This window comes from Accipiter gentilis, chromosome W (genome assembly GCF_929443795.1).
Source record: "Accipiter gentilis chromosome W, bAccGen1.1, whole genome shotgun sequence".
NCBI lineage: Eukaryota > Metazoa > Chordata > Aves > Accipitriformes > Accipitridae > Astur > Astur gentilis.
The window spans coordinates 16,915,067-16,932,631 of NC_064918.1; the positions used below are offsets into that span (position 1 = coordinate 16,915,067).

A 17,565-nucleotide genomic window follows, 5' to 3' on the forward strand; every position below is an offset into this window, starting at 1 on the left:
CTGCTAGACATTTGCCTTCAACTGTATTTCAACAGATGCAATATAATTTTAACATTTCTTTAAAATTTCCCCATTTACATACTGCACGCTCCAGTCTTACCATCCTTTTGACAGCATAGTGCTCTGCCTGCATTGACAAAACGGTTATGTAGCTAGACAGAGCAGTGATCAGATAGACCTGATATTCACTTGTTTAAAACAAAAAGGAAAACCCAGAAAAGCAAACAAAGCAAACAAGAAAGAGAATACATGATGTTCAAAGATGTTCTAGTTATTGCCCTACGTAACTGTGATCTTGCTAGTTTTACCTCTGCTCCTCATCATCTTTTCATGCTAGTTACCCTCTAACATTCCAGAAAGTTCCATGTAAACAGGCCTGAGCAAAACCTCATGTACTGCCATTCCAAGCAGCTCAGTGAAGGGTAGAGGTTTGGAATACAAACCAAGTTTCTGGGGATGTAAAATTTGTCTCTGACATTTATGAACTTTGGTCAGAGTAATGAAATGTGATTGCTGAATGGCCCTTTTGCAATTTAATTCAATGTAAGGAAACAAAGATTTTTTTTCAATGAAATGTCTTTGGTTATTCTTAAAAAAGCAAACAATCAAATGCCTTCCAAAAAAAACCCACAACCCAAAAGAACAACAACAAAACAACCTATGTACACCTGTTTATTAGATGGTTTTTGACCAGCAAAACAGGAGATATCCTGCAACATCAAGCAGTCCAGAGAGATTGCCTTTACATGCAATGAGGCCTTTTCTCTTTCCAGTACACCTTTGCCAGCAGCAAAACTGCTGGTTGTAATTAAAAAATGAGGCTCCATTACAGTTTCTCACAGGTATATGCAACACTGAAATAGATGGTCAAGATCCATTTCTAAAAACAATATGTATGAAATTTACAAACCTATGTATTGAAAGTATTTATTGAATTATGGCACATTATAGGCTTGAAAATATATTTGTTAATTATTTTGTTTTAACTTAGTCATATGAAATGGTTGTTGAGCCACTGGAAGATATTTGTTACCAATATATAAATTAAATTAAAATTTAAGTTTCTATTCTATCTTCATTGAGACAGAACCATCTAAAGTAAAGTAGTTATTCAAAATATGTATATTAGATAAAGGTTTTTTCCTCCACATTTGCCTCCATTTTTTTAATAAAAAAAGAAAGGAAGTCACTTCAAGCTGCAGAAAAACATCTCAGTCAACCTTAAAAATAAAAGATTAATAAAGATATTAAGATCTGTAAATTTATTCAATCTGAACCACAGGCTTTGTTATATGCTTCACCTATGAATATTTCTCAGAAATAATATAAAAGGGAATTATTTAATAATCTACTTCTCCACTTTATATTTTGGTAGAGTGTTTGTTTTTCACAACTGAGTTTGTGTTGTGGTTTAACCCCAGCCAGCGACTAAGCACTATGCAGCCGCTCACTCACTCCCCCCAACACACCCAGTGGGATGGGGGAGAAAATTGGGAAAAAGAAGCAAAACCCGCGGGTTGAGATAAGAACAGTTTAATAGAACAGAAAAGAAGCAGCTAATAATGATAACACTAATAAAATGACAACAGCAATAATGAAAGGATTGGAATGTACAAATGATGCACAGGGCAATTGCTCACCACGCGCCCACCGACACCCAGCTAGTCCCCGAGCGGCGATTCTCTGCCCCCCCCCACTTCCCAGTTCCTATACTAGATGGGACGTCACATGGTATGGAATACACCGTTGGCCAGTTTGGGTCAGGTGCCCTGCTTGTGTCCTGTGCCAACTTCTTGTGCCTCTCCAGCTTTCTCGCCTGCTGGGCATGAGAAGCTGAAAAATCCTTGACTTGAGACTAAACACTACTGAGCAACAACTGAAAACATCAGTGTTATCAACATTCTTCTCATACTGAACTCAAAACATAGCACTGTACCAGCTACTAGGAAGACAGTTAGCTCTATCCCAGCTGAAACCAGGACACTTTGAAGTCTTTTGGTACAAAAATTCTCTTTCTCTAATCTTCAAGCATTCAAACAAAGTAGTCCATATTCCTTAATGATGGCACAGTCCCTGTGCTGGCTTTCAAGATCAGCCACATAGTATAGGTTAAAGGTGACAAGGGAAAGTGTTTACCTGCAAGTAAAAAGTTGCCTATAATCATAGCCACTGCGAAGTGGCTCTAAAATAAGCACTCAAAGAAACTTTGGTTGGGGACCTATGACCTGAACTATAGACAACAGCAAATGTACCAAGGAAGCAAAACAAAAAGTGTTTCCATTTACTATGGTAAATAAAACACTAGATGTCCATCTATATCTTCCATCCATATTCACTGAAAATGAAGTTGTCTGAATATAATAAATATGTTTCTGGCTTTCAGCAAATGAAAATATTTTACTTTGGAGATCTCTGAAGAGGTTTTAGCCACAAGCCAATATTCCTTAGAAAGAGAAAATTTAGTTTAGCCAAATATTTATGTCTCATTTTTAGAGGACAGTGATTTATGAACTATTCAAACACTTTTAAGATAAAGATGTGTAATAATTAGAACAGCCAAATAGATATTAGTAATTCATTGGTGGAGAACAGCAAGAAATTGAGGGTGAAAAATGATTAATGGAACTTCTCATCATAATCTTAGAAAAGATACTGATCTGTTGCACAATCAAAATATATAATATGACAGTGTGATGGGTTGACCCTGGCTGAATGCCAGGTGCCCACCAAAGCCATTCTATCACTCCCCCTCCTCAGCTGGACAGGGGAGAGAAAATATAACAAAGGGCTTGTGGGTCAAGATAAGGACAGGAGAGATCACACCAATTACCATCACAGGCAAAACAGACTCAGCTTGGGGAAAATTAACTCAATTTATTACAAATCAACCAGGGTAGGGTAATGAGAAAAAAACCAAATCTCAGAACACCTTCCCTCCACCCCTCACTTCTTCCCGGGATCAACTTCACTCCTGGATTCTCTACCTCTCCCCCCGCCCAGTGGCACAGGGGGACACAGAATGGGGTTTACGGTCAGTTCATCACACGTTATTTTCTGCCGCTTCACCTCCTCAGGACGAGGGCTGATCACACTCTTCCCCTGCTCCAGCGTGGGGTCCCACCCACGGGAGACAGTCCTCCACGAACTCCTCCAACGTGGGCCATTCCCACGGGCTGCAGTTCTTCACGAACTGCTCCAGCATGGGTCCATTCCACGGTGTGCAGTCCTTCAGGAGCACACTGCTCCAGCATGGGTCCCCCACGGGGTCACAAGTCCTGCCAGAAAACCTGCTCCAATGTGGGCTCCTCTCTCTCCACAGATCCTCAGGTCCTGCCAGGAGCCTGCTCCAGCGCAGGCTTCCCATGGGGTCACAGCCTCCTTCGGGAACCCACCTGCTCCGGCGTGGGGTCCTCCCCGGGCTGCAGGTGGAGATCTGCTCCACCGTGGACCTCCCTGGGCTGCAGGGGGACAGCCTGCCTCACCAGGGTCTTCACCACGGGCTGCAGGGGAATCTTCGCTCCGGCGCCTGGAGCATCTCCTCCCCCTCCTTCTTCACTGACCTTGGTGTCTGCAGGGTTGGTTCTCTGACATGTTCTCACTCCTCTCTCCGGCTGCCATTTCTGTCTGTCCCAACTTTTTTTCCTTCTTAAAAATGTTATCACAGAGGCGCTACCACTATCACTGATTGGCTCGGCCTTGGCCGGTGGTGGGTCCTTCTTAGAGCCGGCTGGTATTGGCTCTGTCAGACACAGGGGAATCTTCCAGCAACTTCTTACAGAAGCCACCCCTGTAACCCCCCCTGCTACCAAAACCTTGCCACACAAAGCCAGTACAGAGAGGAATGGAACATGAAGCATATTCAAATTATTCTGATATACTAATTCAGAAAATGCACAGCACTCATGGGTGATATTTTTTTATAAATCAGTTTTACCATTTGTGGTTCCTTTTGGCTAGAATTCTGAAAGATGTTCAGCCACAGAGTCCAGATGCTTACAAGTATCTAGGTCCCTAACTCGTTCTGAAATCCAAAGATAGATAGGCTCCTGACTTCCATCTCAGATCTTCATCTAACATCCTATAGATTTGCACACTTTGTGCAGAGCACTGGGTAAAATTTACATTTTTCTAAGCTGTTCCAGAAATGGAAATCTTTGTACTGGAAACATGAAACCAAGTTAAATATCATATTCCATTTGCTCATTTTGCCAGTGGCATAAAATCAGTATGTACATTCAACATTAAGATGAGCTGCAATTCAGTGACACTTCATGGAATTACAAGTCAGTGGCCCCAGCAGGAACATCTGCTACCATTTCACACAGACCCATCATACCTGCATTCCTGGGCTATAAAGCTATCTCTCCTTCCCTGAACCAAGTCTGAACTCTGTTGCACTGTAAGAAGCAAGTGTGGAAGTTCACTGCAGCTCTTCCATCCCCTCCACAGAAAGATAAATTTGGTCTATCCTGTCGAGAATGTAAAAGTTAGCTGCAGCTTAGAAATGATACAATCACGGTCAAATCAAGCAATGTTAATACAGTCCTTGGGAATGGGGGGGGGGGGGGGGGGGGGCTGGAAATTGCTGAATAACACTGACAGGTTGTATAATACTGAAGGAGTATTTCTCAGACCTGTCTTAACAAGAATCATCTTTCACCAAAAGAAAATTAGTCTGCATGTGAACGACAGAGCACAGCATACAGGCAAACCACAGGAAAATGTACCTTTAGGAAACAAGAACAGAGGAGTTTTCATCTTCAGTTTAAAAGAGAAGCAAGAAATTTTAAACTCATAGCTAATATCTTTAAATAGCAAACTAAAACTCAGGACATTTAATTGGATTCAGTCATCATTTATGTTGTATTTACTTTACATTTAGCTAAGTAATATTTGTATGAAATAATACAATTATATAGGTACTGGATTTAATTCTTTTCAACATCAAAAACCTTGAAATTGTTTTTAGATTTCTTCTTCTGTTCCAGTGAGATCAGCCATCATAATAAATTCACTCCTTCAATAAATACACAATAAGTACATGTACAAATCCTACTCAACTTTTCAACACCCAGCAGTATATCATTGCATTTAATATTCAGTTCCAAATTTCAATAAACAACTATAAGTTAGTAAAAACATGCATTTCAGATATTTACTAACAAGATGTATCCAATTAAAAGTCGGGTTTGGTCATGTGGGCACCTAAATTAGGTTATTTCTCTCTCGCTTGTCCCATACATGCAATGTCTATTGCTTAATAAGCTATTGAATTTCAGACGTTTTCAATTTTGACCCTTTTTAAATGCTATGTTAGATTGACTACCATCTGGCAGTGCTTACTCTTAATACCACACTCCCTTTGCATTACAAAAGTGTGTTTCTTATAATTATATCTTAGATGTATGCAACACTAGAATTCCCAAGCGGGCAATAAATGGGCTGAGGAGACAATTTGGGCAAAAAGTATCTTGTTACTAGGTCTATGGTGACAGCATGTTCAATTGCATCAGATACATTCTCAACAGAAAGCTGCCAACCTGCCCAAGTGATGGGAAATAGAAAATGTGCATATAATTACTTTTTTTTAATTATTACAAGGTATTTATTTACTGTCCTGGTTTTGGCTGGAATAAAGTTAATTTTCTTCTTAGTAGCTGGTATAATGTTGTGGTTTCGATTTAGTATGAGAATAATGTTGATAACGCACTGATGTTTTCAGTTGTTGCTAAGTAATGTTTATACCAAGTCAAGGATTTTTCAGCTTCTCATGCCCAGCCAGCAAGAAGGCTGGAGGGGCACAAGAAGGTGGGAAGGGACACAGCCAGGACAGCTGACCCAAAGTGGCCAAAGGAATATTCCATACCATGTGACAACACATCTAGTATATAAAAAGGGTGGAGTTGGCCAGGAGCATGAGGATTGCCGCTCGGAAACTAACTGGGCATTGGTCAGTAAGTGGTGAACAGTTGCATTGTGCATCAGTTGTTTTGTATATTCCAATCCTTTTATTATTAGTATTGTCATTTTATTATTGTTATTATTATCATTACTAGTTTCTTCCTTTCTGTTCTATTAAACTGTTCTTATATCAACCCACGAGTTTTACTCTTTTTTTTTCCCCGATTCTCTCCCCCATCCCACTGGGCGGGGGGAAGTGAGTGAGTGGCTGCATGGTGCCTAGTTGCTGGCTGGGGTTAAACCATGATATTTACAAACTCCAAGACACTATGAAGAATACCTAGCTGAACTTCTCCCTGCTAGTTTGAACTAACAGCTCAGTATCTCCTAGCTAACAGACTCAGAAATACTGAAAAACCGCATAGCAGAGCTAACAAATTTTCTTAAAAAAATCAATGCATCATTTCCATTTATATAAAGGAATTCATTATATCTTCAGGAAGGGATGTAGGAGGAGGAAGGAAAAACAGAATGAGGGAAAAGAGAAGTTGTTCTCATAACAAAAAAAAAAACCAAACCAAAGCGAACTACGCAACTGATCTGTGAGGGACTACATCACCATGCTCTTGCTAACTTTCAAATGAGAATTGCAAGTTGTCTATAGCAAGATTTCACTACCTGAAAATTAGACCATAAGAAATGCTATAAATAAAAGACATCAAAAGCAGGATTCAGTATTTAGGGATTCACCTAGATAACAGTTTCCATAAACAATGGGGACACAGCTCTGAAAAACAGGAAATCTCTGAAGTATACTTGGTATGGTGGCTAACAAGAAAGGTACCCAATTATTAACTGAAGCTTGAGGTATATGCCTTATTTATTTTACTACTTATGTTTTGTTTCCAAGGGTTTGTCTGACAGAGTAATCCCTAGTTGTAGAAAGGAAATCTTTGCTTTACTACTGAGCTCGTCTGGCAGTGAAGAGAAGGTGAACCAGAGTGACAGACAAGCTTGGCTGTTATCTTGGCTGAGAAATCAAGTGCAAACAAGCACATATGCAGCCATCCCTAGGAACCTGTAGCCCAGGATGTGTTTGGGGAACCAAGAAGCTTGCAAGTATGTACTGTCAGGCAGTAATAGGATGTTTTAGGGGGTAGTATTGCCTACTACTGGTTTCATAGTAATTTCTCTACCAGACAGAAATCATAAGTCCTCCTGAAATGAACAAATAGAAGTCATTCAAGAGCCTGATGGAAAACCTCTCAGTAGTCATGTGAAAGCTTGATTGCATCCCCATGGTTTTCCACCCATACTCTTATTCCATCTCCTGGGTAAAGTTAGATAGATCTTACTGTATATATCTTATAAAGGTTCTGTATATTGTCCATAGCTTTGACCTAGAGCAATTTAGAATAATAACAAGCAAGTTGGTGAGGGGCCTGGAGCACAAGTCTTATGAGGAGCAGCTGAGGGAGCTGGGGTTGTTTAGTCTGGAGAAGAGGAGGCTGAGGGGAGACCTTATCGCTCTCTACAGCTACCTGAAGGGGGGTTGTAGTGAGGTGGGTGCTGGTCTCTTCTGTCAGGTGGCTGGAGATAGGACGAGAGGAAATGGCTTCAAGTTGCACCAGGGGAGGTTTAGGTTGGATATTAGGAAAAAATTCTTTACAGAGAGGGTTGTCAGGCATTGGAACAGGCTGCCCAGGGAAGTGGCTGAGTCACCATCCCTGGAGGTATTCAAAAAGCGCATAGACAAGGCACTTCAGGACATGGTTTAGTGGGCATGGTTGACGGTTGGACTCATGATCTTGAAGGTCTTTTCCAACCTAAATGATTCTATGATTCTATGATTTATCATTAGGATCCTATGATATATTACCCTAAATTTACTGCAATCTACAGATTTGCTTAAAGTTCAGATCATATCAGAACAACACTGCATATTGCTGCAGTCATGCCAAAGAGAGGTGCTGCTTTGAGGATCTGGTAAGTTATTGTAAGATACAACAGAACCAGCCAAGGAAACATCAGTACTTCCATACTTTGCTGACAGGAGAGAAAAATCTGGAGGCAACCAGAATACGCTACATATAGAATTGGGAGATTTGATATTGTGAAGGCACATTTTATTTCTGTGGGGCTATTCACATACTGAAGGTTCAGCACAAGCATAAGCTTCAGTGGATTGCAGACTAAGAACTGGATGAAAAAGAATAATAATTTTTATGTATATTGGCTATTTTAAATTACATCATTTAAAAAAAAAAAACAACCAAAAACTTATTCCTGACAGTAACAGACTTTATCATTTTCTATATTAAACTAGCTTTGACTGTGAGCATAAAGCAATCTGTGTTTTTTCAGCTGAAAGCAAAATATCTTAATAAGAATTTTTTAATAAATGTAATATTTTTAGAGATAGAAAGTGTATTAATGTCAGCAGCATGCTAAATTCCAAAAGTGTATCAAATTATTTGTTAAATAACATGCTTCATTAGATAAGACATCCACATAAACAGCACAGAAGTTAATAAAATAAGAACAAAATTCTGTTCTTAGCTACATGCTGCAACTCCTATTGTGGGAATTTCACTGGCATAAATAAGAACAGGTTTAGGGGTTTGGGGGGGGGTTGTTTTTTTAATATATAATGGAAACAGACCGCATTTCTTTTGTAATCAAATGAATATTTTCAGAAGACAAGTTTACTCCAGACTTGTTCCAATTGCATTGCAAACCAAGGCCATAAGATTATTTCAAAATATCATGCAGATTTCCTGAATCTGACTATGATCAGATTAAAAAATATTAGCAGAGGTTTTATGGAAGCTAAATGACAGTGTCCTTGAGGTAGTACTGACATTGACTCCAGCTGATACAATTTTTGGTCATTAACATACCTTACTATGTGTCTAGAACAAGCCCTCCAATAATTAGAGCTGAATACACTATGGTTTTTAAAATTAAATCATGCCTCTGGGAAAGAATCAGGGAATAGACAGCTAAAGGACTTTCAAGTGATTAACAAGAACTATACTGTCAGGTTAAAAATTAAACATTGCAAAGTAGGTTAAGAATTTTTTCTCTCTCAAAAATTGGATGTTGACATAGAAAACGGCTCTCAGGCATGCTGTTGAGTGAAAGCAGAGGTGAGAATGGATACTGCTTATTTACAACCAAATTAAGTAAGTTTCTCTACTAATTTTCATAATTCAAACTGAGCCTTCAAACCAAGTCTCTCAAAAAAGCTGACAAAGTTTAATTAAATATTACGGTTCCACTGATCTCTAGGTAGACAGAAATGCAGAGGTAAATATTCATACTTTTTAAGTGACCTCTGATTTCATAAGTCTCTATTTCTGAGTACTCTGAAAAAACCTACCCCAGACTAAACAATCAGAAACTGAGCCACTCAAATTTTAACTTGATTATATAATCATAAAAAAGCCTAAGCAACTTATCAAATGTTATGCATTTTTTTATTCAGCTTTGTAGTCACCAAAATCCTCAAACCAAATCCTAAGCCCAGACCTTTATTTACTATTCCATGCTTTTACATAGTATTCCAATTCACAGTTCCCTCCATACATTCAAGTCCAAGAAGCCTAATATAAAGAAAAACCTTTTACTGATGTGATTATAAGCATTGCTTATTTTGATGAACTAATAAATAAAGTGCCAGTACACATTCAAAAATGTGTAGTCTTGCTAAAATAACCAATGGGAATAACAGAATCAGTACTTTTCCCCCCATGAGCCCAAACATGATGCTGATCTTATGAGATCTAAATCTTTATATGTGTATATATAGAGAAAATATTGATCAAGCACTTTTTTCTCACTACAGTCAAAACAAAAAAATCAGAAAACTGAAGAGGAAGTCTCATATTGAGCATCCCAGGTCAAAGTTTAAAGACTCACATATAACACCCCCAAAATATCATCTTTTAGATTACTGTCCTGGTTTCACCTGGGATAGAGTTAACTCTCTTCCTAGTAGCTGGTACAGTGCTGGTTTGAGTTCAGTATGAGAAGAATGTTGATAACACTGATGTTTTCAGTTGGTGCTCAGTAGTGTTTAGACTATAGTCAAGGATTTTTCAGCTTCTCATGCCCAGCCAGCGAGAAAGCTGGAGGGGCACAAGAAGTTGGCACAGGACACAGCCAGGGCAACTGACCCAAACTGGCCAACGGTGTATTCCATACCATGTGATATCCCATCTAGTATAGGAACTGGGAAGTGGGGGTGGGGAATCGCCGCTCAGGGACTAGCTGGGTGTTGGTCGGCGGGTGGTGAGCAATTGCCCTGCGCATCATTTGTACATTCCAATCCTTTTATTACTACTGTTGTCATTTTATTAGTGTTATCATTATTAGCTGCTTCTTTTCTGTTCTGTTAAACCGTTCTTATCTCAACCCATGAGTTTTACTTCTTTTTTTCCGATTCTCTCCCCCATCCCACTGGGTGGGGGGGAGTGAGTGAGTGGCTGCGTGGTGCTTAGTTGCTGGCTGGGGTTAAACCATGACAATTACCCATAGGAATTCTGTAATGATTTGGATTGGGTTTTTTTGTTTTGTTTTGTTTTAAACACATCTCAAAATCATGGTGAATGCATTTGCCTTCATTTAGATTGTGAGGAAGCTGAATATTCTAAAATTAAACATCCTGCAGAAAATATGTAGTTGAGTACTTCTTCATAGGTGCTGCAGGTGATCTTCAAAACATCCCAAGTTAAATTAAAAATACCTCAAAGAACTGAGGAATTATTTGAGTTATGCTTACTGAGCTCTTTCTCTGTTGTAAACATTACACTATGTTCAAGTATATAACATGTCCAAAGTTTGAAAGAAAATGCGGTGAATGGACTGTCATTCCAGGACTAGAATGGACATAATAAAAATTGGGAAATGTTCAACATATATGTGAGTTCAAACTATATATTAGTATCCTTCATTATCCAGGGACAGAAGGATGTCTTATCAATAAAATGAATTGCTTTCATTGCACAAATAAAGGCATAAACCTTCCCACATCCCCTAGAGGACTGGAAGGTGAGTGGCTGCTGCACCAACCTCAGGTGGACTCAGATGGCTTTCTTTTGTGGTTCTTGAAGAAAATTTCAAAGAGGACAAGAACACATGACCCTCATGAGCCCAAAAGCACAACATACGCTTCTACGTATCCATTTTCACTAATACGTGCTTATAACTGGTACAAAAAGAAATGCCAGTAGCTAGCTTTAGTCAACTAGATTTCACAACAAATGAATCAGTGACAGCCAATGATGAGACATTATTCAATATTAAAAATAATAGGAACTCAAGATGATAAGAACCTAATGCATTTCTTGCCCATATTCCACATCAAATCATTTCCAATAGAATATTTCATTGCTTATTTTTGGTCCTGCTTCCTAAATGTCTATTTTTGATATTTCATGCTGCAATTTCACCCCATTACTTCTATGTAATTTCTTTCCTCTTTGTAACATCCATTTATGCATTTGAGGACCGTTACCATATTTCTCTTCAGCCTACCTTTATGGGAGTTGCATTTTACCTGGGGAACTATTATAAAGCTTAAAATATAATTTGCTGTCAGAAAGAATTTTTGGACATTATAAATTCATTGTTTAGATTAATGCTACAAATTTGTCATTTTATCCTTTGGGGCATTTACAGAATTGCAAAAATTGTTGGAATGCAGCAAATAAAAAGCCAAGCACTACTAATAATCTTTTTAATACTAAATGGTTCTCTGTGTTTAGTCACATACAAAGAGTGAATGTTCATGTAATAGGAATAATTTAACTGTACAAAGTTTTTCTTTAATAGAAGTAAAAATTATAATCACCACAATAGTATTTGAAAATGATACATGAGAGATAGCCCTAGCTAAAACTGTGCTTCAGTCATAAAACCATAAATAAATAAACCCCAAAGAAATTGGTTCATGCAAGGAATGTATACAGTATAATTATAAATCCTGATTATCAGTTTATTAGCAAATAATTCAAAAGTCTCGATACCGTAAGAGAACCTCATGACACATCCTGAGCAACAAGACTGAGATGACTACCTTTAGAATCCAAAACTACAGATATTTCATACTCCTACACTACCATTGACATACATAATGTATACATTAAAACCCACACTAATTTGTAACTGATCTATTTAATATAAGCCAACATGATTTATATACTTAATTTTACGTACATATATCTATATCAAGTACACTTAAGTATGATACAACACATTTTGTCTTCATCACATATAACATTAATTTCAAACTCTACTGCTCTGTATAAACCTAAGTATATAACAGCTCACAAAAAGATAAATTTCATTAGCTTCAACTGAGACATTACATACATGTGACAAAAAAGAGGGACAAAGTGCTTACCCTAAGCTTCTTAAAATACAAATGATAGCTATAACATGTAGAGTGAAGACTGGTCCCAAGGAATAACAGGTTTTAAATCAATATATGCACAAATTTTATAAATATGTATGTGAGCTGCACATATAACATACACAGTCTACCACATTAGGGTGACTGCTGGTGGTCAAAGGCAGGTCCAAAAGACATGTACAAATTAAAAAGAAAGTTGATGCATAAGGCAAATGTAAGTTCAAAATTGAGAGAAGTATAATAAAAAACATGAAGCACACTAATACATTGCAATTATGACTTACACTTTGGCACATACTTAACTGAAAAATTAAGCTGCACATGTGCATGACAACATGGATGGGTTGCATAAAACTGCACAAAATAAGAGAATATTTTTAATAGCAACAGACATAAAAATATTCTTCCATAAGTACCTAGATGTACATGTGCAAACACGATTGTGTCTTTCACCCTGATTAAAACCCATTAAAACCTGACATTAAAATTACTTACAAGGTAGCATCAGTAGAGCTTTGTGATTTATAAAGGTTTATATGATAAACCTCATAGGTTTACATGATAACCCTCAAATGTGTATACAAAAAGGTTTTGAAACTGGAATGCCACACATTAAAAAAATCTGGCATACCTTTACTATTCACTATGCTCTGAAATTTTCTGTTCGAGTTTTAGAACTAACTCTGCTTTTAGTTTTCTGTTATTATTAAAATAAGACTTTGTGCTCCTTGAATAGATGAGAAGCTACCCAGAGAGATTCTCCAAATATAAGATGGTAATAGTTTATTGCTATTGTTGCAAATCAGTTCATACTTTATATTCATCTATATAGGAAAAAGACCTTCAGCATTGCCTGCATTTCACTTCCTTATCCACTACTCTGCCAGTTAACTCCACATCACAGTCTTACTTCACTTTATCTTGAAGCCAATTAAAATTTCTGTCCCCACTTTCAGTCAAAGGCTATTCCCAAGCATCAAATTAAGAACTGGAACCATCAGAGTGCGAAGGCTACATTTACTCACACACATATTATTCCCACTCAGTCTTTCTCATACATTGCTCTTTCTTGTCAAAAGATGCCTCTCTCTTGTGACTCTGGAGGTAGTAACTCTGATTTCTTTCTAGAATGCTTACTACAGATGCCCTAGCTGATGTGGTAATAAAAACAAGATTTCCATGACAGCGCGAGTTTCTCTGTGTACTCATAGACAGGGAGAGAGGGAGATGACACAGGGATGGACACAACAGTCCAGGCATGTGCAAGCAAGCCCTCTGAGAATTAATGAAACTCCTGATGTGCCTAAGGACAATGAGTAATTGTCTTAAAAATCAGCCACGTACATTTCCACTAATACCAGAAGGCCATAATATATAAAAGTCACCCAAAGCCCAGGTCCACCAGAACTCTGCTATGAAATGAGTGAAATGTATGGCAGCACCAGAACCATGTGCAGTTGCTTGCATCTCCCATTGGCTTCATGCTGCTCTCATCCAGTGACTGCAAGGCCATGGGGCTGGCTTGATGATGCTCTCCCATGGGCTCATTCTGCACACAAGCAGGGATGACCGGAGGCACTTGGTATCTCACAGAAAGCATGCAGGACTTCAATAAACTCTAACCAAAACACTGACGATAAATTCACTTTTTGTGAGTCATGCAATTACACAGAATTGTTGTCCAAGTTTAGAGATGCAGTAATCACAGCTGCGAAGAGATAAACAGAGGTCTTTTACTGGGTTTGATGTGCATTAGGTGCTCGGTTTACATAACAGATTCCAAATTAGACATTAACCTCAGAAGACTGAGAAGAGACAACCGGGAACAAAATGGTCCCCTTGTGGAAAAATTATGTAAAACTTATTGAATTTAATTCTCCAAGGGTGTATCTGTCTGATGAAGAGCAAATTCTTCCCTGAAACACAGGCAGGATGAAGAGCCATAAAACTAGAGACCAAGCCCCACAAGGATGCAAGTAAGTGATTCACAGAGCACTGAGTTTACAGACACAGCTTCCACACTCTGTTCATACCTAAAAAGGGGGGCGGGAGGGTGCAGGGATGCTGCCTGCCCCCCCAAACAACACAGAAAAATATTGCTTGGTGTGTAGATAAACATACTAAGTTCTATAAAAATCATGAGAATGAGGTCAATAAATGTAACCAAATGCATCAAAGTATCCCAGCAAATGCATACAAGCATCCAGAACTAGAAGAAGAAGAAAAAAAAAAGAGAATCCACAGGAGTCTGTACCAGAATTTTCCCATGTCTTACATGGTTAACCCAATATTCTCCTAAGTGTGCCTATATTTAAAATTTACTGTGATGTTCATTTTCATATGTGCTACAAACACCCTAATAGCTAAATTTACAAACTTACCCTAAATCTTCCCATTTGGATATCATAAAATATTCAGCTTTTTTACCTTATTCCCATATAGGAAGATGAATAGAATATATATATAGTACAACTTCTTCACACATTTCTATAGACACTGCCACCCAAAAAGAGTATTGCCATTATACCAATTATTTCAGGAGAAACGACACAAACATCTCACATTTCTCACTGAAACAGTCCTACTGGCTAAAAAATTGGGTCCAGATCAGGCCACATCATTCCAAGACTAATGAAAGACTATGAACTTTATTTAAAAAACAAAAACCTTTATTCTAATAAAATAAAAACATAATAAAACCCCCAGAAAATACAGCTAATTAAAGAATATGCAGATGACAGTCCTGAAAAGGATGCAGTGTTGTTTACTCCTACTGAAAAAAATAAGTAAACATATGCTATTATCTCTAAACCTTCCCACAGGAAAAGGTAGGACAGAATTAGAAGATATTTGTGTAATGAAACAGAATCAACATACCTATCACCTATTTCACATATCAGCTTAAAAAGTTACATGGGCAAAATATGATGCATAACCTCCTATTGCCCAAAACATCGTTCAGTTGTGTACCTCACTCAGAATCCAAGCTTACAACAAAACGAGGGAATTTATTCACAAGAATAATCTCATTCATTTTAAGGGAATTCTCATGTGAATGAAGTTACTCATGCACACATGCAGGTAAGAGGCTATCAGACGACCCCCCCCCCCCCCCCCAGTCTCCTATGCATGTTACCACAGCACAAGATGTGACCTGCTATGTCCCTCTCCGGCTGGCAGAAAGGGAGTGGGTGGACTCTTGGCTCTCTCTCCCCCCCTTAATGCACCTGCTAGTGCAGCTGAGCTGGCATGTGAGGGAAAAGGTATTCCAGGAAAAGAATGAGTGCAGCTTATTGCCTCCAGGAACCCAGGAAAAAGCAGGGATTTGAAGCATGATTTTGAGTCATGAGTGCTGCCCTGCTCCTCTGCTCTTATAGCTGTACTGCTCTCAAGCTTGACTACAAAGTGTTAGCACAGCTCACTGCATAACACCTCACTCTGAATAGTCCCACAGAAATTTGGACTTTGGAAGTATTTCCTCTCATTCCCTCTTGAAGCATGTTCTATTTAAGCTACTTTTTCTTAGAAGATCCATGTAACTTGATCATTCTGGATTTTCCTTTTTTAAAAAATGGTTTCTGATGTGATTCACTTATTGTATACACGCAGGCTGTTTAATTCAAGCTGTTGATCAAATATGCTTAACACCACCAATAGTTCTTTAGCAAATATCATAGAGTGTAAAATTTACAAAGGCATATAGCCAGCTGGCATATATAGCAAAATTAAATAATCCTTCATTTAAGATGTAATTTTAAAGGGAAATATCTCTTCCCTGGAATTTATTTGCACTGCTTTTCATGCGAATATTCCAATTTTGCATACCTTCAACTTATTGTGACAGCAACGTTCTAATTTAGCATCACATTTACCTCTCTGTCTCTGAAAACATAGTTTCCCACACAGCATTAGCTTGGATAAAGTTATTTTGCTGCAACTCTGACAAAAACGTGCTTCCTTCATGTGACACCATGAACAAGTGTTTACTCCAGGCGCTCAGGAAGGAGCCGGCATGCGCCCAACGAGGCCCCCAGGATTTTAAATAAATTATTATGTAACTGTCGCTGCGTGCACCCCAGCGAGCTCTCCCACCCTTGGGCAAGGCCGTGCCCCGCTCCGGCGGCGCCCCCGCCCGTTCCCCGCCTGACGGACGCCGCGAATGCGGCGGCCCCCGCGACGCGACCAACCCGGGATGGCCCCGGGTGCAGCACGCTGGAGAGCGCCGCGCCGGGCCAAGCCCAGCGTCCGCCCCACCGGCGGTGCACGGACCGCGGAGGGCAGGGCAATTGCCCTGCGCCGGCTTCCAGCCCCTTCCCCGCCGCACGGACGGGGGAGGCAAAGTTTTAGTCTCCAAGCGGGGCAGTGAGGCGCCGCGGGGAGTGAGGGAGGGAAGGGGCGAGGCGAGGCCTGCCCGCGGGAGCGGCGAGAAGGGGAACACCCTCACCTCCGCGGGGCGCGGCCGGCCGCCGAGCGAGCGCCGGTGCTCGCCGCCCCCCCCCCAGGCCGGAACCCGCCGAAGTTTCTGCCAGGCGAGGTGCGAGGCGGCGGGGCCGCCCCCCGTGCGGTCGCGGGAGCCCCGTGCTCACCTGAAGTCGCTGTAAGGGTGGATGATCCAGAACCCCGCGGTTTTAACCCTTTCCTGCTCCTTCTCCACCGCCTTCTGGCTGCCGAACATGCGGAGGGAGAATTTGTTGACCCCCGGCTGCAGCATGGAGGTGAACTGCCGCTGCATGAAGCCGTACTGCCGCCGGGGCCCCTCAGCATCCTCGAAGCCCAACACAGGCTCCTCGCCCCCGCCGCCGTCCACTTTGAAGCACACCGAGTTGCCATGCTCCTTCACGCCGCCGCCGCTGCCCCTGCCTCCGGGGCTGCTCTGGGCTTTCTCCGCCGGAGCCGCCGGCTTGGCTGGGAAGGCGTTAGCGCTGCTATCGTCCCGGCTGCCGGGAGAGGAGCTGCGCTTCCCAGCCTCCATGCTGCGGGGCGGGCGCGCACCAGCCGCGGGAGAGCGCGGGGAAGCCTCGCCGCCGCCGGTGTCCTTCAGCGGCGCGGCTGGGCTGGGCTCAGCTCTGCGCCGCCGCGCCGCCCGGCATGGCCAGCGCCGCTGACTCTGAGCCGCGCTCCCGCGCAGGGCTGGCATCGCTCCCCCTCGCCCGCCCCCTGCCAGCGGCCGCGCCACACCGCGCGCCTGACATTGAGCGCTCCGGAGTCCTTGAGGGGCTGAGGCGCCCGGGCCGAGGGGAGGGGGAGGA

The 17,565-nt window shown here is 40.8% G+C and overlaps 2 protein-coding genes across 2 annotated transcripts in view; one reads left to right on the forward strand and one right to left on the reverse strand.

Moving 5' to 3' along the window:
* Positions 1–17,447, reverse strand: part of LOC126035250 (potassium/sodium hyperpolarization-activated cyclic nucleotide-gated channel 1-like) — a 244,264-nt gene extending 226,817 nt beyond the window's left edge. The window contains exon 1 of the mRNA XM_049793579.1: positions 16,903–17,447. Within this exon, the coding sequence (XP_049649536.1) occupies positions 16,903–17,288 (386 nt within the window). The 5' untranslated portion in view covers positions 17,289–17,447. The remainder of the gene's footprint in view (positions 1–16,902) is intronic.
* Positions 1–17,565, forward strand: part of LOC126035329 (endogenous retrovirus group K member 5 Gag polyprotein-like) — a 203,996-nt gene that overhangs the window by 151,003 nt on the left and 35,428 nt on the right. The gene's annotated exons all lie outside the window — the stretch shown is intronic.